The sequence below is a fragment of the Cydia splendana genome, chromosome 11 (genome assembly GCF_910591565.1).
Source record: "Cydia splendana chromosome 11, ilCydSple1.2, whole genome shotgun sequence".
Classification (NCBI taxonomy): domain Eukaryota; kingdom Metazoa; phylum Arthropoda; class Insecta; order Lepidoptera; family Tortricidae; genus Cydia; species Cydia splendana.
Window position 1 is genome coordinate 2153699 of NC_085970.1, and position 26245 is coordinate 2179943.

Here is a 26245-nt window from a genome sequence, read left to right on the forward strand (position 1 = left end):
TCCTAAGTGTCGCCTAATTGTTTGTTGGGATATACTGTTGTTGATCTTAACTGCGCGATGCGCACGAGTTGAAAGTCATGGTTGTTACCGCACTCGTTAAGTCACCGAATCATCGACAACACTGACGAGTGCAGGGCAAACAGAAAGCTTAACTAACACAGATGATTTTTTACATAAGTATGTGCATTTTCGATTGATAACATAAGTGCGCTTACATTTGAAATAATTACATTACAGTAATAATGACGTACGTCTAATCGTAAGTTTTGTATGGTTTTGTGACGACCACTAACAGTTTGGTTAATACTAATACGTACCTATTTTTATAATGCTTAAATATGTATTCAATAAAACTGCATGGCGCTTTTTGGGGTAGCATACAAGAGTGTGCTTTTTACTTGCTTCCATAGTAAGTATTATAGGTTCTGGATTAACGTATTTTTAGTATGTTACAGATAAAATTTATATTTTTTTTGTGAAAGAAAGAGCAGGGGCCTATTGCATAATTTTGTATGTAAAATCAATAATACCTAAATAGTATTAGCTTCTATTTTATTATGCAATGCCCCACAGGTTATGAATTTGATCTAGATTTGTTATAGATCAACTTGACTTGATAGATATGTTGAAGAATTAACCTCCAGACCTAATCTAGTTAACGCCTTTTTCAAAATCCTCACAACTTTTCCACTTAATATGGTCTATATTCCATTTCGTACATTAACCCACTTCACTAAAAAGGGTAGTGCGTGTCAGTAATCTTAATACTACTAACCTTGCTCCCAATTTCATTAAGGTACCCTTTTACCGCTAAGGTACTTAATAACGGCAAAATTGTGTTGTGTAGACCAGTGACGTAAGGCTGTAAGTGTAGTCAAGATACTGTGGGTATAAGACATTTGTGTATGTGTTTGCTATGTCTAATTATATTGTTTAATTATAATGTTACAACGTTACAAGTTATTGAACAAACGGTATATGAGAAAAATCTATGGTATCAGTAGGTAGGCACTTGAGTAGGTAGGTACCACAATACCTAAGTCGTTTATTTGAAAAAATATAGGTAGACAAAACAGATAGCAAATGAGCAATTTATCGCAATAATGTGGATATTAAAATAATATATGGAAATAATACAAAAATATAGGACCTGAAAATTTCAAAAAGAAGTTTTTTACTTCCAAAAAGGAAAAAATAAGTAAGGATAAGTAAGGATAACGGTATAATTAAATACTATTTTACACACAATAATTTTACAATGTGTTTAGTCGTTAAAAGTAAATATTTTGATACCTAAGTATTACACCTGCTTATATGATCCTTCCCCTCTTACCTCCTTTTCACATCCTGAGGCATAGGTCCTACGTTGTAAGTAGAGATGCACCGGATATTCGGTTTCTATCCGGTATCCGGCCTATTCGGCCATTATTGTAATATCCGGCCGGATACCGGATAGTGACCTACTATCCGGCCGGATACCGGATAGAAACATTGCTTGATTTCGGAGTATACAAAATTAGATTTAAGAAACGGTTACGGTCATAATCGTACTCGTTATTATTTCAAAACAATTTAATCATTCCACAGACTTGCACGCGCACTCATTTCGAACCTAGAAATGAGTCCGCGCGAACGTTCACTACGAAACAGGTCGAAATTTGCACAATCCGCACCTGTAACCGAAATGTAGGTATAGTTCCGCCGGCCGAATATTCGGCGGCCGGATACCGGATATTCGGCCGATGGGCAGGCCGAATATCCGGTATCCGGTATCCGGCCAAACAACTATCCGTTATATCTCTATTAGTTGTAAGCCAATATGTAAATAACGGGGCGGTTTTAGGTAAAGGCAGGTATTCAAAGATTTACTTATACAGGTAAATAATGTAGACCGTATGTTATGTAGATAAGGAAAGTTTCAAGTTTCGTTCCCATTCTCGACACTAAGATTGATTACAAACCGAATCTTTTGCTCAAAGGAACGTAGTATTTTAGCACAATAGTAAGAATACCTAAATAACTTAAGAACTTTGAATAACAAATAAATATGTAAGTATGTACAGCATTAGTAGATGATCCTGTAAATGAGTGTTTTATTTTAACTTTCGGCTTTTATAAAAAATTTAGTACCAATCCAATTTAACTATGTACATACTACAACCTAAAACCAACCCTACCTTTAACAAAACAAAGCTCATTTTCAACTAAGCATACAGCCTAAGAATTTAATTTCAGTACCGTAAAATGGGGTGAGTAGGGTCAAAACTGAAATTCAAACCTCGATAACATTTTATATTTACATATGAAAACTGAATGGTGTATATAATAAGTGTTCCGGACGTTTGTATTTCAGTTTTTATTTTATTTTGGGTAGTTCCATTTCATAACTTTGACGATAAAGAGGAAAACCCACCTTACCCCGTAGTGCCTCGTATTTGGGGTGAGAGGGCTTTTCATACAAAGGTGATTTTGGAAGATTGTTGGATCGATTTTTTTAATTATGCGGTATTACTATAGCTCCATTTTAAATTGGAATACATTATTTTTGTAGCACAGTAAAATCCCTTCTCACCCCCCTCTCAAACCTTCTCTCCCCATTCATAACCCACCTCTCCCCGCGAAACCTACTCACCCCGTTTTACGGTACCATTTCGTACATTGTCACAGTGACAATCTATATGAAAGTCGCGAAACCTCATACTATTGTCACTGTGACAAGGTAACCAAATGGTACTGAAATTAAATTCCTTGACCGCACAAGTCAACAACGCGTATCTGTTAAGTACACTTTATATCTGTGGCAATAGGGTCCAATTTGTAATAATTAGCCGGGCCAGCCAGGTCGGCGCGATCGTCTGAAGGTCGCTCTTCAATCGATATTTCGTCTCGCTTGTACGCCATCGCCAGTGTCTTGGCGTATTATGTAGAAATAAAAATTATGAAAAAAAAAAATACAAACTAAAATATTTCCTTCATGTGCATTAGAAGGAATAGAAATATACATCTAAGTCAGGAGTTCCAAACCTTTTTTGCAACCAAAAATATTTTATTGATTCCATTTAATTTTCTGATGGAAAGTCTCTACTTTCCAAAGAGACTTTCCATCAGACAATTTAATGGAATCAATTAAAAATTAAACAAGAAGAAATTAAATTAGGTACCTACGTATTAGGGTGGTTCACGTTTGTATGGGAAAAATTCAAACTCAAGCTAGAAGAAGCGGCACCCCCTCATTTTGTTACACTTGTTATGTTGACAAAATAGTAAAAATACCCCAAATTTTGTAATCTTATCTCAACTACAAGGGGGTGCTCAAACACTTTAAAAATTTTCAAGGTTGTATGAAATCCAAAAAAATCAAGTTATTATTTTTTAGATTTTTATGTAAGTAGTAGTTTTCAGATTATTTGAAAGTGTGATTTAAAAGTTATTAAGTAAAAATAAAATTTTATTTCTATTTTTTATGATTTTTTTAGGTGAAATTCAAAAAATCTTACTTTTGAATAATTATAAAAAATAGAAATAAAAATGTTTTTCTACTTCAAAACTTATAAATCACATGTGAAAATAGTGTGAAACCAGATACTTAAATAAAATTCTGAATAATAAATACTTTTTTTTTTGGATTTCATACTACTTTGAAAAATTTCAAAGTGGTTGAGCACCCCCTTGTAGTTGAGATAAAATTACGAAACTTGGTGTATTTTATCAGCATAATAAGTGTAACAAAATAAGGGGGTGCCCCATAGGAAAATAAAAAAAAAATGTTTTTTGAACCACCCTACTACGTATTATTGAACGTATATTTAGTGAAGTTTTTTCATTTAGAATTAACATAATAATTTCAGGAACTATAACATAAAAAACGTGTGTTCGTGTAACCAATAGGTGCAATTTCCACTGGAATGCACATGGTATGCAGAAAGCACATGGAATGTAGGTACACCAGTTACTAATTGTATAAAAAGTCAGCAATGAACTTGACATTCGCGTTATAATAGCGTACCTAATGGATTATGTTGTGTAACCCTGACTTTTAAAACGTTTTGTTTACATACATTTATAACAGTGTTATAATATGATTGCTATTTCAACTATGCTATTTTATTTTATGTGATGTCATAAAATACGTCGACGAAGAATAGCAACTTTCGTAAAGACTGCCTGTGGCAATTCTTGGGATTACCTATATTGACAAGTGGACCTGGCTGCTTGCTTACCTATATTGCCGAGTGGACCTGGCTGCTTACCTATATTGCTGAGTGGACCTGGCTGATGCTTACGTATATTGCCGAGTGGACCTGGCTGCTTGCTTACCTATATTGCCGAGTGGACCTGGCTGCTTACCTATATTGCTGAGTGGACCTGGCTGCTTACCTATATTGCTGAGTGGACCTAGCTGCCCAAATGAGCCTTGTCATAATGCTGGAACAACGCTAGGAAGATGATGATGATGACGTGATAGAATAGGCGCGATTATTGCCAGAAAATATTCTCTATCAGTTAACATTAAGTCAAAACGGAGATTTTTTTAACTGTGTATCCTAAGCTCCATAACAATTCTCACAGACCACAGACATCCAAATCCGGTCTGTCTGTCACAAGTGTCATGTCTCGTTCTTGAAACAATACAAATGATATATCTACTAGAGTCAGACCAAGAATAGTCTGCAGCGGATTTGATAGCCCACGCAGTGCAAGCGTCATTTTAAACGTCAAACTTCTACGAAATTATGACGTATACATAACACACTTACACTGCGTGGGCTATCAACTCCGCTGCAGACTTTGTTCGGTGCGACTATACTGTGTCTCACTGGCAATTAGATGCCTTCGCCTTGTAATACATAGCAGTGAATGGAGGTTTTGTACTGTCGCTTAATATATTTCAAGATCGTAGGTTAAGACATATTTGATATTTTGATATTTGATATTTATTGAAATAAAATTACAGCTAACAGCATTACAGCTAAGGGGAGCCAATGCGCTGTAAAATTAAGTAAGTACTTAATAAAAAAGTTATAGGTACTAAAATTATAAGATAAATATGACAGTAATTAATAAGCTACCTATGTTGATTCGCAAAAACGTAAAAATTATACAGATGATACAATCAATTGACCTCTGTTCTAAGGATGACTCACATTAGACCGGGCCGTGTCCGGGCCGGAGTTTCCGGCGCATCGTTTTCTGTGGAAATCATCACGTGATCGCCTGTCATGTCATAGAAAAGTAATCGCCGGAAGCTCCGGCCCAGACACGGCCCGGTCTAATGTGAGTCATCCTCTAACCTGTACGGATATGATGGTTGTTCCTGTCTACGTGACAGCGTGATAAAACGGTGTCCGTCAATTTCTATCCCGCGGTGTTAAAAAGTGACAGTTATTTTATCACGTGGATAAAACCATCCATAATACGCCGGCTGATGGGATATTCAAACGTGGCCCGAGGTCCAACACAACAGGTCTAAGATTTAGGGGTGTCATTCTGATTCCATAACAACGTTTGTCCTAAAGTCAGTTGCCCTAACTGGTTTGTCCTAATGGGCACATGCCCTAACGATCGATTGTCATAACGATTATTTTCCATAATGTAAGGTTCTGAAAAATGGTTAGGTTTTAGAACTTGCTGCCACAAAAGTGGGTTAGGTTAGGGTTAGAACTGCGACCCTCGCAAAAAAGAAAATATGCTTAGAACATTAGGATAAGCAATCAATAATAGGGAAAACAAAATTAGGGTTTTTAGTGTTAGGACAACTGATCATTAACAAACAATATTAGGGAATGCAAAGATAGGAGAAAAGACTTTAGGGATTCAGATATAGATCCAAGATTTAGGGACCATAGAACATTGGCATCCCTACTCCGATATAAACATTGGCATTACTACTCATTTAGCCTATTTCTTGGGCATGTATTTACAGTTATAATGCATAATTATTTTCCATCATATTTTCACGGAAACTTACTTACATGCCTTGCTATTTCAGTCAGTCCCGGTACAAATAGTACTGACATTGACTGAACTAGCATGACAAATACGAACGTTTCCGAGAAAATACGATGGAAAACAATTATGCACTACATCGGTAATGAGATTATACCGTGATGGTAAAGATCCATTTTACTTTCAGGTTTAAACTCGATATCATTTGTAGAGTCAGACCAAGAATAGTCTGCAGCGGATTTTGATAGCCCACGCAGTGAAAGTGTTATTTTAAACGTCAAACTTCTATGAAATTATGACGTATAAATGACACTTGCACTGCGTGGGCTATCAAATCCGCTGCAGACTTTTTTTGGTCCGACTCTACGACAACATGTCTGAAAGATTAATTTTTTTAGTCTGCGGTCAGCTTACTTACTTATAAATTCTTAATATCACTTTTTTACCTACAAAGGTATTAAATGTTCACCTACAAACATTCTTTTTGGTGAAAGGTGACTTTACAAACCTAAGGTGACTTTAAGGTGCCTTTCATGCTAATCATTGTCTCCTATTGCTATCAATAATATCATCAATAATATAATGATATCATATAGATATAAATAACAACATTAACAAGTTTTACATATTTACTTATACTTAATGTCATTAACGGGTCTAACGCGATTCAATTTCATTATTTTACGGTCAAAAGGTAAAATAATGAAATTTTATCGCGTTAGACCCGTTAATGACATTAATTATGTGTACAAAACGCGAGAGTTTAAAGTAGGTACCTATTATATATGTATTAACAAGTTTTGTACCTAAATACTCTGTTGCTTCGTAGACACAAGCTGTTCCAGACATTTTGTTACCTACAGACAGGTACGTTTATAATTTTAATAAATTTAAGTGTTAATTAATTATGAAATTTTCAGAAACCGTAGCTAATAGGGACATAAATATTCACTAACATTCACATTTTTCATTTGAAGGTTGAGTATTAATGTATAGCCCTAGGATATTATAACGGCCAAATAAATTAAGTGGCCGTTCGCGCTTGCGGGGCCTCCGGGGACGGCGCCGAAGCCCTACCAGTGCCCAGTACTGACTCAATGAACACTGGACGGCTGGATGATATGGACTCAAAAAAATAAAGGAAAACTTGCAGTACCGTTTTGTATGGAACTTATATAATATTTGATCAATCTTTGTTGTTAACTAGCTACGCGCCCCGGCTTCGCATTGGTTACACAATACCTTAACAAATTCTACATATAAACCTTCCTCAAGAATCACTCTATTGATAATTTAAGTAGTGTCCGACCGAAGGTTCGGTTTCGGTTTCGGTTTCGGCCAAAAAATCATGTTTCGGCTGTAGTTTCGGTTTCGGCCAAAAAACGGCCGAACCTTTCGGCCGGGCCGAAACTTACGAAATAGTACTTCGGACAAAGACCAAAAGTTAGGGAATAAGTAGGACAACAATATTAATACCTGCATATACTGATTCATGTATAGGTACAGAAATTAATTGGTTTATTATAAATAGTGTCCGACCGAAACATGTTTTTTTGCCGAAACCGAAACCGAAACCGAATGTTCGGCTTTGGCTCTAGTTTCGGCCGAAACCGAAACCGAAACCGAAACTTTTGTAGACTTGTTAAAATCGTTGAAAAAATGTCATAAAACCGCTTTTACACACATATTATGGCGCTGTCAACACCCAATGTCCTTGAAATTGATGTTACTTAAGCAGTTTTTTAAGAAAATTACTAGAGTTAAACCAAGATAATTCTGCAACGATTTTGATAACACACGCACTGCAAGTGTTATTTTAAACGTCAAAACTTCTATGAAATTATGACGTATAAATAACATTTGCACTAATAGTTGCACTGCGTATGCTATCAAAATCATGGAAGAATTTTCTTGGTCTAACTCTATTCATTCACCAGTCAAGCTAACATCAGACGCGGGGGGGGGGGGGGCTTTTATAAGGTGTACCAAGTGATTGTAATAGAGAAGTAGCCATTTGCTATTGTGTTGTTTTTATCACGTGACAAACGTAGCCATACCTAAAGGTGGAATTTCATATCCACGGTAATATAAAATATATATATATATATCTTTTATTATGGAATTCAGAGACACAGCGGCGGCAACAACAACGCCGCCACAGTAAAGGATGACCCATGCTAGACCGGGCCGGGGCCTGGCCGGACCTTCCGGCGGTTCGTTTTCTACGGAAAGCACTCATACCATCACAGCCATCATAGAAAATGACATGTCGGATGCCTCGGCCCGGGCGCGGCCCAGTCTAGCGTAGTGAGTCACCCTGCGGCTGCACTTAACCTCCGAACGACACCTTAACGCGGTCTTTTCTTGTAAGAAGAATGCACACGCCATTCGTCTCATTTCATAAAACATTCACAGATGCAACATTACATACCCGTACCTAGCACAGTACAACAACGTGTGTGTATAAAAATAAAGTTAGCCGGCTTGGTGGTCGATAAAATCCGGGCGCGATAAAATTTTCATGCCCTATGAATGCCGGCTAGAAATAGTTTCCAGCGGGTTCGTGTAAACTTCCGGCTTATACGCGTTGTTTGTTTGGTGGAAACTACGGCTATTTTGAAAATAGTATGTTTATGAAGCAAAACTAATGTCTTCTTCTTTATTATCCCGGCATTTTTGCCACGGCTCATAGCCTGGGGTCTGCTTGGCATCCCATGACTTGGCGTAGGCAATAATTTTTACGAAAGCACTGCCAATCTGCCATCTAACCTTCCAACCCAGCGGGTAACTAGACCTATTGAAAATCAGCGAAAACCCACTGAAAATCAACGTCATGGCTTGCCGTGGCATTATGCTGAGTGGGGGGGATCCTGTTTAGTATCTAGTTTGTGTAATTTGTATTGTGTGTTATTCTATACTCAGATGTTAAATAAATGCATTTCTTCTTCTTCTTCTCATTGGGATTAGTCCGGTTTCCTCACGATCTTTTCCTTCACCGAAAAGCGACTGGTAAATATCAAATGACATTTCGTACATATAAGTTCCGAACAACTCATTGGTACGAGCCGGGGTTTGAACCCGCGACCTCCGGATTGAGTCGCACGCTCTTACCGCTAGACCAGCGCTTAAACAAACCTAATGTATAAACTGGTAAAAGTAGGAGGTAGGCTAATAAATGGCGCAGTCGGTTGGACCTTAAAAAATACCGCGTCAAAAGTTGATTTTCAGAGTTCAGACCCCTTAGAATATTGAAGAACCTCTAAATTATTGAACACCGTACCTGCGTATTCGAGTCACGAGTGGAGCAGAATGAAGCAACTTTTTAAGACACTCCGGGCTATTTCTTTACCTGCTTTTGAAAAACCAGTATTTATTGAAACTTGAGATAGATAAAAAGTGTGAGTAATCAGAGATCAATCTAAAGCTGGTTAGTCAAAGAGACGGTAATAACGTTGGTGACTTAAAACACAAGTTTGTTTCGAATGAGTTTTGGTTATGGATTTGACATGAGTTTGGATGCGTTACGCATTTTGATGTTGTCTTTAACTTTTAGATAGTTCAAGGGAAAAAAATAAGATAAATGTTCATTTAAATTTTAGCAAAAGTAGCAAAGTTTTATATCTGCGTGATCCTTATTTACTATGAGAAAGGCCAGGCCACCGACCGATGTAGAATCGGAATAAGATGTAGGAAAAAACACCTACGTATTAAAATAATAGGTACAATAGGAAAAGAAATGAATGGCCACCGAGTGTGTTGTTTGATTATTCTTATAAGAATGGTATATTATGGATATATGTATGTGTTTGTCACGTATCTAATAAAGACTTACCCCCATTCATAAACGTGTTACAAACCTCAATTAGCTTATACTCGTTAGTCCTTATCTGTCATTTTGACTTATGTATTTGTAAGAAAGGGATACAACATAATTTAACTAAATCAGGCGGCGTATTATGGATGGCTTTATCCATCTTTATCCACATGATAAAATAACTGTCACTTTTTAACACCATGGGATAGAAAGTGACGGACACCGTTTTATCACGCTGCCACGTAGACAAGAGCGACCATCGTATCCGTACAGGTCCGTAAAGTTTTATGAATAGAATGAAGGGGCACATACTATAACAAATGCATTGCGTTATGGCCGTCAGCTGTAGGCAATGTAACAAACCAAGTACCTATACCAGTTCTATCAACCATCTCCAATGCCGGCACCATCCGAACTTTTCTTAAAATATTATTTTCTTTTAAATATTATTTTCTACTATTTCCTTAAACATTTGCACGATTTAACAAAAAAATGGCGAACATAAACGTCGATATTCTGTAGGTATATCTCAACCATTGGGCTAAACAGAAACATTTCAGTTTTTAGAATCTAAACCCTTCGCCTACGTTTGAACCGCAACTACCCCCCCATAAATGTTAACAGGCGTTACCGGGAGTGTTATGGGCGTGCCATTACTCGTTAAGCTACAAGGGTTATGTACAGCTAGCTCATAACTGTGGGTTCACATTCGGAGGACGATTAAGGTCAATATATGGAAAAGACCGGCCGAAACCGAAATATATAATATATTTGGTTGGAAAGACCGTCATAGCGCCTGCCCAGTTCCTGAACTGCCAGCCTGAACAGTTCAGGAAGGGAAGAGCTTCGCTCTTTCTGCTCTACCGACCTTCTGTAAGTGAAGTATTAAGGATGACTCACGTTAGACCGGGCCGGGTCCGGGCCGGAGCTTCCAGCGCTTATTTTTCTATGACAAATGACCGGTGATCACGTGATGCTTTCCATAGAAAATGATGCGCCGGAAGCTCCGGCCCGGTCTAACGTGAGTCGTCCTTTATGATTAATTCTGGCTGAACCGAAAATTAATAGGAACTAATACAAATTACGACACACAACTAGATCTTTACTAAACAAATACAATATAGGTACAATTATCAATATGTAATGTAATTGTGAGTTAAATAAAAGTTCTACAATTCTCGTCTCCTCTGGGGGCCGATTTTTGAATTTCGACCGCTCGATTTCGTGTATTTCGTTCAATAATATCTCCACTACTCGGCATTTAAATTCTACTAATAGAATTGAAAACGAGTGGTCAATACCACTCGATTCCAAATTACTATCGATCGTATTTCAAAAATTAGCATTTCGCTGTTTTCCACCGATTTTCGAGTGACGAAATCGAGCGATCGAAATTCAAAAATCGCCCCCCTTAAAGGACGGTGAAAAACAATATCGACACGCTTAGCCTGCATTTTCCACTCAAATTAAATTAGGTACCTTAGCAAACACATATTTACCTTCTTTCCTTAAAAACCGAGATTAGCAATAAACCGAGATTTCCCCGCAAAATTACTTTAACAGTATTGTTTACTATTATTCCCGGCCGTGTGGACGTGCCCTAATCCCCAATTAGGGCGGACATAAAGCCGTGTCCACACGCGCGGGTAATGGCGGGGTTATGGGGAAATGGTCGGTAATGAATTTTGGAGATGTTTTGGGCCAGGATATTATAGGAAACATAGTTTCGTGGAGAATATTGGAGCGATCGTAATGTAATTACGCAGTTTTGGAAGAACCATCTTGTTTTGGTGATAATATACCTACCTACAGTACAATAGTTATTTGTTTTACAAGGGGGCAAAGTTGTTGTTTAACTGCTCGTGCTAATATTGATACCCGAGCAAGCGAAAGATTCCAAAATTGAACCACGAGCATAGCGAGTGGTTCGAAAAATGGAATCTTGAGCGTTGCGAGGGTTTCAAAGCACGAGGGTTAAACAATATTTGCCCCCGAGTGAAACACAAAAATTTTCACCACACCAACTTGAAGCAAATATTAAATGTAAAATATCAAACAAAATCAAACCAAATCAAATCCAAATGAATGTAATTAAAAATTTATCATCCAAAATCATCATTTAAAAGTCATTTCTACCAGCAAACATAAGAAACCAACTCAAAATTTGCATTTGATTACTTTGTCTCACATGTGAATAAAATGCAACTTTGCTATCAGTTTTTAAAGTGCAAAGTAAGCCTTTCCGAGCTGGTGTGGTGAAAAATAATTATACTTAATCCCATTTGAAATCGACCAAATTCATTGTTAGTTTGTAAGTACCTACCTACAGTTCTGGTGGTTTTCTTATATGTTTCATCTACGTTTCTTGAATTAGTTATCTTATCTTATCGTTTTCGGGGGCCCTTGCGGATACACTTCGACCCATAGGGATCTTTTGTGCAATTACCCCCTAGAGAAGATCCGTCAACTACTCAAGAGCTTTTCCCACCATATCCATGTGCCGGATGATGGAGCTCATGGGTAGCGTTTTGAAGTCCTTTGGTTCCAGATTATTATCCTGCTCCAAAGTCCTTCATTCTTTGTCTGGCGAGGGCGTGACATTCACACATTAGGTGTTTTACTGTCTCTTCCTCTTCGCCACACATACGACAATCGGTGTTGTCAGAGTGTCCCATCTTGGCCAGAATTGAATTCTTGATTTAGTTACTTTTATTTAGATATTTCAGTATTCAGCTTGGCTCTGAATTCGTTATTTAGATATTTTCATTTATATTCAGTCAAAGGGTGTATATATAGATAAATAGGTACCCTAGCTCTTTGAAACTAACATTAGAAAATACAAAACAACACTTGTCATGGCAAATACCACGCGCAGGCAACGAACTGATCAATATGGCAACGGCATCTATCATCCCATAGAGAATTGTCAAACTTTTTAAAGGACGACTCACGCTGGACCGGGCCGTGCCCGGGCCGAGGCAACCGACATGTCATTTTCTATGACGGCTGATCGGTGATTACGTGGTGCTTTCCATAGAAAGCGAAGCGCCGGAAGCTCCGGCTCGGCCCCGGCCCTTCTAGCGTGGGTCATCCTTTATTCAGACAAATTTTATGTAACAACGATTTGATACTAGCCAATAGTATTAATTCACAGAGAAATAACACATACAGTAACTAGTCTCCATTGTCCACAGAGAATGGTCTGCTCTCGTACGAGAACCCGAACTACCACTTGGACCCGTCGCGCCTCGAGTCGGCGCTCTACAGCGACCTCTACGATATGCACGACGACAAAATGCCGGACGAGTATGACGCGTATCTCGACAATAGGAGGTAAGGAACTATAATAACTTCATTATGATACACTTTAGTGAACTATAATGACTTCATTATGAAACACTAATCAAAGCAATATCATTTAATTTTTAGGCCAGTAAGGCCCATAAATAAATATCTTACAAACTAACATACATAAAATAGTAAAAAGCTTAATATTTTACTAAAAATTCATTTTAAAGTCAGTCAAATAATTTATTTGCTATACTTACGTATATGTACAAGTACACATGCATGCTTGCTTGATGCAAATAAACGATCATTCATTTCATTCATTCATTCATGCAAATACAAAATGTAAAACGGGCTGTCATCGACCCCCTGAACTCTTCAAATATAATGAAATGAACTATGGGATCATAACTCCCCAGTTTTTGACATACGTCATTATAGAACAGTGCATCGTTGCGTAACGAGTGCACCGACCTGCAGTGCTCACTGCGCAGATGCTCTATCGATCGTCACGTGCAATACGTGCACAAATAACTAAACAGCCTAACCACCATACAACGTTGAGTTAAAACCGACCTTATCACTAAGGGAAAAGACTCAGATTCGTACCACGGTATAGAAAGATATACCGATAAGAAAGAGCATATTTACCATAACTAGTGAAAACCTACCTTAATACTAAGCGAGAAGACTCAAATTCATACCACAGGATAGCTTATAGCGACCAGGCGGCTTAGCACGGTCGCGTTTTTATCCCTTGTCACCATGCCTGTCACGTTCTAACAAGTATGTAAGTGCGAAAGGGACGCGCATAGTGATAGTCGATAAAAATGGAACCGTGCTGAGCCCGCAGAAAGAGATTATCCTCCATACAACGTTTAGCGAAATCTGACGCTATCACCGCGCGAGAAGACTCGAATGTAATCCATGGAGCTGAAGTTCAATAAACATCTATCAATATTTTGCGGAAAGCAATCGTATCACCGAACAGTAAGACTCAAATTTGAATTATAGATTTACCAGCAGCCATTAAATGTCTACCTTCTAATTTTTAGCTGAACTGGAAAACGAAATCTAATTAGTAATTACCTACCAAAAGCAAAATGCAACCTTGTTCCGGAACGACAAGGTTCAAATTCGGATAAATCAAACTTTTCTGTTTTAAGCTACGCTACGCCAAATTACGTTAACATCGTGATGATTCGTGTATGCTGTTAATTATGTAATTTGAGCCTTATGTTCGTGAGATAAAGATTCATATTTGAGTTTATATGATTAATGCATATGGTTTTGATGGAAGCGCACAGTTTACTCGACCGTGAAACATTGGTCAGTTCAAATTAGGTAAGTACAAACTTAGAGCATTTAATAACCGGAGTCGCCTTTAAGAGCTTACCCCTCTGCCGAAAACCTTGCACAATTGTGCAAACTTTTGTATGAAATAGCAATACATTTGACGTCCCCTCCCCCGCAAAAATCGGTAGGCTGTTTTGTACAGAAAATGACACCTAAGGCGTCTCCAGTTACTAAATGCTCTAAGGGTACAAATAACAAGATTGAAAAATCAAGTAGCAATAGAATAGAAGAATGGAAGAGCTTGAATTGTACAAATTGTACAGTTTGCTCTTTAGTCGCGCCTGAGCAACCGAGGAATGTGCATGTGCTAACGAGCTTCCGCGCCTGAAAGAGTTTACTTGTAACAAATACAAATGGTATGCAAAAATTAATCAACAAAAACAGATTAATTCGTGGGCAATGAAATAATTGTGGAAGTATTATTTATTTTGTGCTCCTTATGTATGAGTATAACCATATTTAGTTATGTAATATCATTATTTTCTCTATAATTAATGAACTAGATTTAGACCAAGATAAGACAGGGCACGTGTTAAAGTCATACCTAATATCATAGAAGTTTGACGTTTAAAATAACACTTGCACTGCGTGTGCTATCAAAATCGTTGCAGACTTTTCTTCACTTCTTTTTTTTTTCTCTAACTACCAAAACACTTCGCACATCTTCATTTTCTACTTAGGTAAATACCTACACAAAAACATCATTTCTGTACCCGACTCACCCTTTTCCAATTTTTCCCGTAACACGCCCCAGCTTTTAACACGTATTTTCCCACTTTGTGTTCCGTATATTTTCCGACCGTATTCTTAATCCCCGTGTCAACAGTTATAAGCCCGCTATATTAAACTTCGCCCTATCGGGATTGAAAACGCTAAAGCGCCGGTTTAATGGCCCTACACGAGGAGCTACATCCGTTGCTAGCGATAATAATGGCGGTGTTGGGTTAAGAAGCAAGCGGGAAGCGATTATTGATAACCAATCTATATACAAGAGGATTGTCATTCTCATAATAAAAGGGACGTCGATTTCACTTCAAAACTAATAAAAAAGGATTTCTATCCTTGAAATGATAAGTGCCCCTATATGGGGCAACTATATCGCTATTTTTTCGTAAGCGTTAGATGCCTTTCCATCGTTATTGAATAATATTATTATTTTATGTAATACGCTACGTGACGCACTCGGCAGACGCGACACCCAACCTATCATCATCAACTTTGGGTTTATCCACATATTACGTCACAGCAACAGGGGTTGGGGGGGGGGGTCATGCCAAGTGTGACGGTACGTATTAAAGATCTATCTTTTTCATTTAAAAAATCTAAATTTTGTGTGATGTAATTAACGGACGACCCCTTTGTGGCCTTTGTACTACAACAACATTCTACTTTTATCTTACAATCCACAACCAAATCGCTTCCGCCTGTGTCTCGCGCCTTTAATAACACTGTAATACGCTACGTGATGTATTCGCTCGCACTCGGCACCCACCCCATTACCGTCAACTTTGTACTATAACTACATTCCTTTTATTGCTACAACGCGCTTAGCTTGTCACTTTGAACTTTCCTTGAAAGCTTGTAAAGTTTTATTTTATTTTGTGGTGGAATTTACTTGTGTTTTAAAAGAAATAGGCAGAAACGTGAAAACTACATGGGTTGCGTTACAATGTATTAACGGCCTAGTCCAGTCGGTAGTGACCCTACAAAGCGGGAGGTCCCGGGTTCGAATCCTGGTAAGGGCATCTATTTGTATTCATTACAGATATTTGTTCCTGAGGGATGTTTTCTACGAATTGAAGTATTTATCTATATCTATCTCTGATACATAGGTAAGAAAGAAGAAAGAAAATACATTTATTTAACGCCACAACTTATTACATATAGAAAACAAAGACATACAGACATAAAAACCGGGCAAGTGCGAGTCGGACTCGCGCACGAAGGGTTCCGTACCATAATGCAAAAAAAAAAAACAAAAAAAAGCAAAAAAAAAAACGGTCACCCATCCAAATACTGACCACTCCCGACGTTGCTTAACTTTGGTCAAAAATCACGTTTGTTGTATGGGAGCCCCATTTAAATCTTTATTTTATTCTGTTTTTAGTATTTGTTGTTATAGCGGCAACAGAAATACATCATCTGTGAAAATTTCAACTGTCTAGCTATCACGGTTCGTGAGATACAGCCTGGTGACAGACGGACGGACGGACGGACGGACGGACGGACGGACAGCGAAGTCTTAGTAATAGGGTCCCGTTTTACCCTTTGGGTACGGAACCCTAAAAAAAACATTGGACGCTAAAATAGGACCCCACACTCAGCATAATGCCGCGGCAATCCGTGGCGCTGGTTTTCAGTGGGGACCTGACTTAAAACTATGAGACGACAACACATACGCCAGCGACACACAAAAAACGGACTTAAAAAAGAGAGACACTAAAATTTATACATACTGAACAACAACAAAAAAAAAAACATACTAATAGGTACATATATATTGTCGTCTAGTACTTTCAATCCTCAACACAAGTCTTCATTAGCTTACTGTGGAACTAGGTCTATTTGTGTAAAATTCCACCGTGGTGATATATCGAAAATAGCATGCGATTTTTTAGTCTGTGACCTAATTTGAAAAAAAAAACATTTATTTTTAGAGTTTGAGTTATGTTGTTCTTTTTCCAATTTTAAGTACATGATAGTCAATGGCTTCGAGCAACACCGGCTTCCGACACATCGGAAGGGAGGGGCCCAAGCGATATCTCACCGTACAAATCTTTCTGCCATTTTTCGCGGGGGGAAAGGTGCACACAGTCGCACTTCTCACACACTTACATACAAAATCCAATCTGTAATGACGACACAAATACATAGAAAATGACACACGTCAAAGACAAATCTTGCAAACCTCGATCTCTTTTTGTGTACGGACGAGTGACAAGTGTCACAACACGCACACTAACACATTTTCGTTGAAGTATGTTATTGTATTCTGAGAGATGAGAAGTCGGATTTGTCGCTCGACCGATCCGCAATTTGTACTGAGCGAGCAAAATCGATAAATCCAACAATTACATGAGACTAAAATATAATAATTGTGTTTGAATGTAATTAAACGTATGATATGTAAAAAAAAATATTACATGTGAAATGTAACACTTTCTTTTTGTAAATTTGATGTCCCCGACCTCTTTTTATAACAAAAAACCGAGCAAACAGGCATTTTTGTGCAGCAGTGTTCACGCGCGCGTCTGGACTCGGTCTAGTGAAAAATCCAAGTGCAACTAGTTTTATTACCCGCGCTAGATTAGATTGACGCGCTAATCTTGTACCTCGGCAGAGGGGAAATAGTGCGAATGCCGCCTCCCTTCCGTGTTGCTCGAAGGTCAATGGTGATCGAGTTTGCCTGTTACATGATTAATAATTACCTACCTACATAATCCACCGAAAGTGTTAAAATTATTAATCAGCTTGAGATGTTTCTGTTTTATTTTGCGTCAAAACAGAAATTCAATATTTTTTAATTTGCGGGTGTGTCTGAAATTATCAGTAGACCGATGATCCAGCTAAAATATCTAGATCAGTTGAATCAAAAATTGATTTTTTGTTACGAATTCGTTGAAATAGAGTACAAAAACTTCTATCGTTACGATTATTCGAATCTTTAAAATAAAAAAAACGCATTTAACCGTTTGCAAGACCAAAGTTATCCCATAAGAGCTCCGTGGACAAAGTTTTGTACGGAGCTCTAATTATGGTTCAAAAACTTCAGCTTTTCAGAAAACAGTTAAAATTTATCCCCTATTAGTGTCGGAAGCATCGTAAAATGGTTAAATAATGTTTGTTCGACGGTTACAATTTATGGGCAGTTCTGTTTAATCGAGTAGTGTGGGGATTTACGAGTTACTTGCCAATGGTTTACGGTTTATATTGACGTGCACTCTGGAAAATCGTTTCAAACTAACCTTACTTTTATCGAACACTTGTCGAAACTGTTTGATTAAAATAGATTTTACCATTCCAATATGACTTAGAACTCCGGTAGAGCGTTTTCACATTGTCCGATCCGATATCGGATGTCGGAAGGAAGTAAAATGAAAGATATATGTGTTTCTCTGTATTTATTATTATAAATCATTATTACTAAAAAACGATAAATAACGGAAAAAGTCGGACTTAATGCCGATGGCACTCTCCTGCAGCTGTTTTTGTCATAGGCGCCTTCCGACATCCGATATCGGAAAAGCGCTTCCGATTCAGCCATTTCGGAGCCCCCCGTCAGCTGTCGGACCGACTTTAAAAAAATATACGTATAACGGTGATGTAATAGGTTGTCGGCTTTATTGTAATCTATATTAAGTAAATAAACATGAAAGTGCGCATGGTTGTCTGTATAGGTACCTCATATTTTCTACAAAGCAATACCAAACACAATTGCATTACCAAGAAAACCAACCGCAATAAACTAATCCCGGGAGTATTTTGATTTAGATCACGTTTCTGATTCGCTCCGGCAGAATTGCATCTGCACTCGTCTCTATATTGCTTATATAAATTTTCTGTCGGAACCATAAGGTATACTGGTGCTCGACGCGGTCCCAGTAGATGTCATCTTGAAACTTAATAAGTCATTGTCAATAGAGGTGACAGCAAGGTGTCATCTATTGGGCATTAGCATGTCGAGCACTAGTACGTTTACAGTAGAAACAATTGGTTCCGACTATACATCGGGGTTTTTATCGCGGGAATGATTTTGTGTATTTATAACTTTGTATATCGTAAAATAATTACCAAGCTCTGAATTTAAAAGAGGTAGTAAGCTCCAAATGGGCTTAGAAATGTTAAAATAGTATCGGTTTTACAGTACAGTTATATTTTGGCTAGTTAAAATATTCTAGCACCAAAAACTCGAAATAAGTAAGACCACACGCTGTCTGCCTCTGTCTATAATCAATCATTTTTCTTTAAGCTGTAGGTATCTTTTCATAGGGTGTGTCAATAAAGAGTATCCTATCTGTGATGTTCTCTTTCCATCATCAATCTAGTTTACTCAGTGGAATTCTATTGTTTGTAGGTAAATAAAACAATTCATTATTCGGTCCACACAGCGCGCCCGCAACAACCGCCGCCATGATGAGGACTAGTGTTGCCAGCGCATCTGCCTATTTATTGATGAACACCACAGTATCTATCTATAGTTTCAGCAAAACTAGTTAAACTTCGTTCAACCTCAATAGAACGGTCAGGACGTAATCACTTAAACAAAACCTGGCTAAAGTCACGTCCGGCGGACACGTACTGTTACTGTTTGCCGGAACTGCAAAGAAATCGGAATCCATTCTCGCTACACACAAAAGGGTACGTGAGTTCGTACTTTTGTGCCGGTTGAAAAATTGAAAACTGCAAGCGAGCCAAGCGAGAGGCGGCAGCGGGCGTAAAGTGCATTGGGATAATAGAAAGTGGGGTAATTTTGACAATGTTAAATATCTCCTAAGCTAGAAGCACTTTCTACTGTAGCAACAGTGTACTTAGGTAAGCATGATGCCTTGGTTAGTATACAATATTAGTAGTAGTAGTAGTTAATACAATAATAAAATGAGTACTTGTACATTTATATTTCGAAACATATCCTACCTACCTGCACTGCATACCTACACCTACCTGCAAAAGTATATACCCACTTGATTCATATCTAATACATATATAAATAAATATACCTGTTACATATACTATACTGTTCTATTTTGCCGATAAACGCCGATGTTCTGACGTAGTTATGCCACTCTCCCCAACCTTATTTTGCTTTGTGCTCAACTTTGAACAGCTATGCGTCAATTATTAACTACGACAGCTTTGTTGCGCCTCTCTTGTTCGAACTCCCATATCGAAAACCTACCTTTTACTCGTACATAAGTAGTTAGATAGTTAAAATGATTTGGTTACATTATCAAACAGAAAAAAACGAACATACATAATTTAATGATTTCAATAATTTTAACACAAAAACTTGGGTTTAAATGTGGTCAGGTGCATTGGGGTAACTTCAAAAGCATATTTGCCATTCTACCCTGCTTTCGAATTAACAAACCGCTCTTTCTTACCTTTTGTACCAGCTTTCCTTAAAACCCGCTCTTTCTTATCTATTGCACCAAACCCGCTGTAGCTGAACTAATGCCAGCTCTCAGTGAGCGTCTGCATGCTACATACAACTTTGAACAGCTCGCTTTATTAACACTTCAAACCTGGGAATTTTCACAAGATTTTACAATGTTTCACAAGGTTTCTGTTAAATGTAGGTATCAATTATTTTTTAACCCATTCATTGACAATATTGACATAACTTGCTGTTTAGAATAAAATTATTGTAAACGGGTTACTTATCATCTGCGTCGGTCTTCCAACGCCAGTAGGCTCCCCGTTGATGCTCCCCGTTATATGCCAAGTGTGACAGTACGTACCTATTAAAGACCGATATTTTTCCTATGAAAAAGCGTGACAAGGGGAGAGGGGGCTCTAAAAAATCTAAATTCTAAATTTTGTGTGAGACCCCTTAGGGGCTATTCATAAATTACGTCATTTCAAATTAGGGGGGGGGGGGGTCTGGACATCGGATGACGGTAGCATGAAGTAGGAGCCCTAGTAGCATTTTCGTTGGGGCCCACGGTGCCAACGGTAGGGAAAACGTTGGGATGAGGTTCGTTCCGTAGCCAACATTAATTTTGTATTGGCCCACCATCGCATTTACCAACATTCGCTGTGGCACAGATGCCTAACAATGGGCCTTTGTGTATTTTGGTACCGTTGGCTAAACAACGATAATATTCGTTGGCCCAATGATGACATATATCGCATTTACCAACATTGGCAGTGGCAGTGATGCCCAACAATGGGCCTTTGTGTATTTTGCTACCGTTCGCTAAACAACGATAACATTCGTTGGCCCAATGGTGACGAATACCGCATTAACCAACATTGGCTGTGGCACGGATGCCCAACAATGGGCCTTTGTTTATTTTGGTAACGTTGGCTAATCGACGATATCATCCGATGGCCCAATGACGACAAATATCGCGTTTACCAACATTGGCTGTAGCATTGATGCCCTACAATGGGCCTTTGTTTATTTTGGTAACGTTGGCTAATCGACGATATCATCCGATGGCCCAATGACGACAAATATCGCATTTACCAACATTGGCTGTAGCATTGATGCCCAACAATGGGTCTTTGTGTATTTTGGTAACGTTGGCTAATCAACGATATCATCCGATGGCCCAATGATGACAAAAATCGCATTTACCAACATTATCTGTGGCACTGATGCCCAACAATGGGCCTTTGTTTATTTTGGTAACGTTGGCTAATCAACGATATCATCCGATGGCCCAATGACGACAAATATCGCATTTACCAACATTGACTGTGGCACTGATGCCCAACAATGGGCCTTTGTTTATTTTGGTAACGTTGGCTAATCAACGATATCATACGATGGCCCAATGACGACAAATATCGCATTTACCAACATTGGCTGTAGCATTGAGGCCCAACAATGGGCCTTTGTGTATTTTGCTACCGTTCGCTAAACAACGATAACATTCGTTGGCCCAATGGTGACGAATGCCGCATTTACCAACATTGGCTGTGGCACGGATGCCCAACAATGGGCCTTTGTGTATTTTGGTAACGTTGGCTAGTCAAAGATATCATCCGATGGCCTAATGATGACAAATATCGTATTTACCAACATTGGCTGTGGCACTGACGCCTAACAATGGGCCTTTGTGTATTTTGGTACCGGTGGCTAAACAACGATAACATTCGTTGGCCCAGTGAGCACAAATATCGCATTTACCAACATTGGCTGTGGTACTGATGCCCAACAATACCAGTTGAGTTTGCTTGTGGCGTCACTAGATGGCGTTACTGTCTCCAAACATCGAAGTTATAGTTATTTTCTCGATTATAACGGATATAATCATAATATTTTTTAAAAGTAACTTATAAATCTAATAGTTATAACTATAAAATTTATACATAAATTTAAAAAATTGTATTTTACCAACATTTTCTCAATTTAAATCTCAAAAAACATAAATCTCGCTTACGAAGTTTCGAAGTGCGGTTAGTATATATACAAATTAGAGTGTATAGTAAGTGTACTTGCTTCGGCAGTACATATACTAAAATTGGAACGATACAGAGAAGATTAACAACAACTGCTGCCTAGCCTAGGGCCTTCATGTGGATACAACCAATGCCTACCGTAGTAGTGTAATTGTAATATTTATCAGCAAAGGCCCAACGTCGTATTACACAACCACATACTTAACGTAGGGTAACTGTAGGACTCGTAAACAATAGCCCATTACATAATTAGCCTGTAGGCACACTATAAATTACACAACTATTTACCTACGGTAGTATTGTAAGAATCCTACACAAGGCCCAACGTTAAAGTTACAATGTTGGCCCTTTGTGGGACAAGCTGTGTTGGGCCTTCAACCTGGTGCACGACTACCTACCGACCTACCTGACTTGCCGTTGGGTAATTGTTGAATTTGCAAACAGAAGCACAACGAAAAAATTGCCCTTTTTTATTTTTTTGCAGTTGGCCCTACAGCAAGCCATACGGCCAAATGTAACAATTAACCAACCATCAAACAAATGTGTATAGGCCCAACCACGGCCCAACCAAAACCACCACCGTTGAATAATTGTATGATTTATTTAAATAGGCCCAACGAAAAAATTACTCTAATGGCCCTCTGTTGGGAATCTTCGGGAGGGCCATTGTCGAGGGCCCTCCAGCAAATCGTACGGCCAAATGTAACAATTAACCAACCATCAAACAAATGTGTATAGGCCCAACCACGGCCCAACCAAAACCACCACCGTTGAATAATTGTATGATTTATTTAAATAGGCCCAACGAAAAAAATACTCTTATGGCCCTCTGTTGGGAATCTTCGGGAGGGCCTTTGTCGAGGGCCCTCCAGCAAATCGTACGGCCAAATATAACGGTTGCCCAACTAATACGTAAACAAAGGCCCAACAAAATCCCTACAAGAAAATGCTATTAGGGAGGAAATGGGGTCATTTGAAGCATGATTTTTGGATGATTATAGGGGGGGGCTTAAAAATCGTCAAAAATCGATGACGTAATTTATGGACAGCCCCTTAGTAGACCCCGTCTTAATATGTATATGTAACAAGCTATAAATTGTTTGTTATTTTAAACCCAAGCTACTAATGGTGACGTTTCCTGGCCAGCAGAATGACCATTGCATTGTCTCTCTCCTCAACATTTCCTTGGAAAACATAAGCTCCAGAGAGCAGTTAACTTCGTCCCTCGTAAAACGAACGCATGCGTGCATGTGAATTTTGAGAGGTATTTAAATTTCGAATGAGGAGTATTTTGTAGCAACGGTTTTCTTTGTATACAGTGTGAAACTACCACTATTTAGAATATACGCATTTACTACTACTTAAACGTGTCGGTAGGTCCGTACGCAAAACAAAATTTGAATAGAAACCTCTATAAACAAAAAACAGCCTATATGCGTCCCACTGCTGGGCACAGGCCTCCTCTCATGCGCGAGAGGGCTTGGGCTATAGTCCCCAGGCTAGCCCAATGCGGATCGGGGACTTCACATACACCTTTGAATTTCTTCGCAGATGTATGCAGGTGTCCTCACGATGTTTTCCTTCACCGAAAAGCTAGTGGTAAATGGGCACCTTGCCCGTTGACGGCGCGTCATATCCACTCGGCCACCCCTGCTTTCGTCGCTTTGAATAGAAACCTGTAAAAAGACAAAATTAATTACACTTAGAAATAAAATTACGAATAAAATGTTTAGATATTCATAGATAGATATTAGAAGACCTGATATAAATTTAATATCTGTAGCATATATAAACATAAAGTGTAACTTGCAGAAATCTATATGATATAACATTGAATTAAAAGGTAAGTTATAAAACGTTATCATACCGAATATCGGCTTCTTAGCTTTACCAGAAATGTTAAAAAATAGCGTCCCGTACCCGACACTTTTCCGGCGTCTTACAGATGTACGAGTAGTGCATAATTGTTATCCTTAGAGGATATAACCAACGGAGACGCCATGTCTAAAATTTTCGGTACAAAATAGTCTGCCGTTTTTTTGCGGGAGAGGGGCACATCAAATGTATAGGTACGTCATGTTAGATAAACGTCAGTCCATACATACCATATGTACATGTGGTTGACCATTGGCCGCCTATTTTCGACAGAGGGGAACGCCTGTTAATGGCGGCTCCATTGTTAATTACTCCGAGTTGTTATCCGTCGTATTTTCTCGGAAACGTTAGTATTTGTCATGCTACTTCAGTCAAACTCCGTACTTTTTGTACCGAGACTGACTGAAATAATAGCAAGACACGTTCGTACGTTTCCGCGGTTTCCGTGAGAATACGATGGAAAATAATTAACTTAGTATTTCTTTGTCTGTTAACGTAGTACAAAAACCACGAGACCAAAGCAATGCTAGGTAGGTACAGTTAATAAAAACAACATTTAACACATAATATGCACATGCACGAGTATCGGGTAACCAACTCACAACGAACCTATTTACCAAACACTGATCTTACCAAACTTTACATCAAACGAAAATAAATCTCCGCGTGAGCTTGACTTGGCGCAATTAGTATTCTTATTGGCCACGAAGAACCCTAATTTAAAGGGTGCCAAGTTTGGGGTGCTAACTGCCAAGATTTGGTTGGAATGCAGGGGTAGGAAAAAAATGTGGTTGTGAGATATTGGCATTGTGATGTTGGATAGGGAAATTTACACAAATGTCTGAAGTCGTTACAAGATTAAATTATGTTTGCGCTTTCATATATTTTAAAAATTCTTTAAAACTTCGTGTGCGTTTTTGTCTGTAAGTCAGTTTATTAAGGTTGTTGCAGTTGCACTGTGTATAATAGTATAATAAGCAAAATGAAAATCCCTGCTAAGTAACTACTTAGCTTAAGCTTTAAGAAAATTGCAATGAGAGCAGTTAATATTTTGCATAATATGTGGCAGAACTCCATCTTAAATATTGTTTCAACCATACTTACACTAATTTGAATAACAACCATAATATTTAGTGTAATAAAAAGTAAGAGAAAGGTACCTATTAAGGCCTCACCACACTTGCGCATCGTTGCCGAAACCGTTCATACGTTCGTACTGAAAGACTACGGTCGGTTGTGATTGTGTTGAACTTATTTTTATATTGTGAAAAAGTTACAAAATGTAAAAGTGTGTGTATCATTGTCATATTTTTTGATAAAATTTAGTATCTATTTGTGATAACAAAACTTGAATGATGTCAAGTATAAGACGAAAATGTGCTAGTGAGTGTTTCTATAAAAATATGTGAAATCAGTGTGGGATTGTCGAGTCAATGGGCGCACCATTAAGCTTAAATAGGTAAAAAATACAGACGTTTGTTTTAGGGCACATTTAGATAAGTAAATATAGGTACCTATAATAATTATGTTGCATAATATTTTTTCCCATCTATACGATCAGCTTTGGCTCTACATTTGAATTAGTTCACAATTATTCAACAAATTCTTTTACCAATAAAATGGATCTAATTAGCATAATGAATCATACATAATAGGTTCATGCGTCATTTGTGATCAGTCGATATCAAAAAACTTATCAATTATCATCATTATAAATATGCAACCAAATTACTTAAAAATGATACGCATGAGGTAATCTTAACCTTGGTAAAACAAAGAGTTATCTTAGGTACAATGTAGGTACAGTTACCTGCATTAATATGTTGAACAACGAAGCCC

General features: G+C 38.2%; 1 protein-coding gene across 1 annotated transcript in view; it reads left to right on the plus strand.

Moving 5' to 3' along the window:
• Window positions 1-26245, plus strand: part of LOC134794705 (protein Fe65 homolog) — a 70278-nt gene that overhangs the window by 20468 nt on the left and 23565 nt on the right. The window contains exon 3 of the mRNA XM_063766485.1: window positions 12955-13093. Within this exon, the coding sequence (XP_063622555.1) occupies window positions 12955-13093 (139 nt within the window). The remainder of the gene's footprint in view (window positions 1-12954; window positions 13094-26245) is intronic.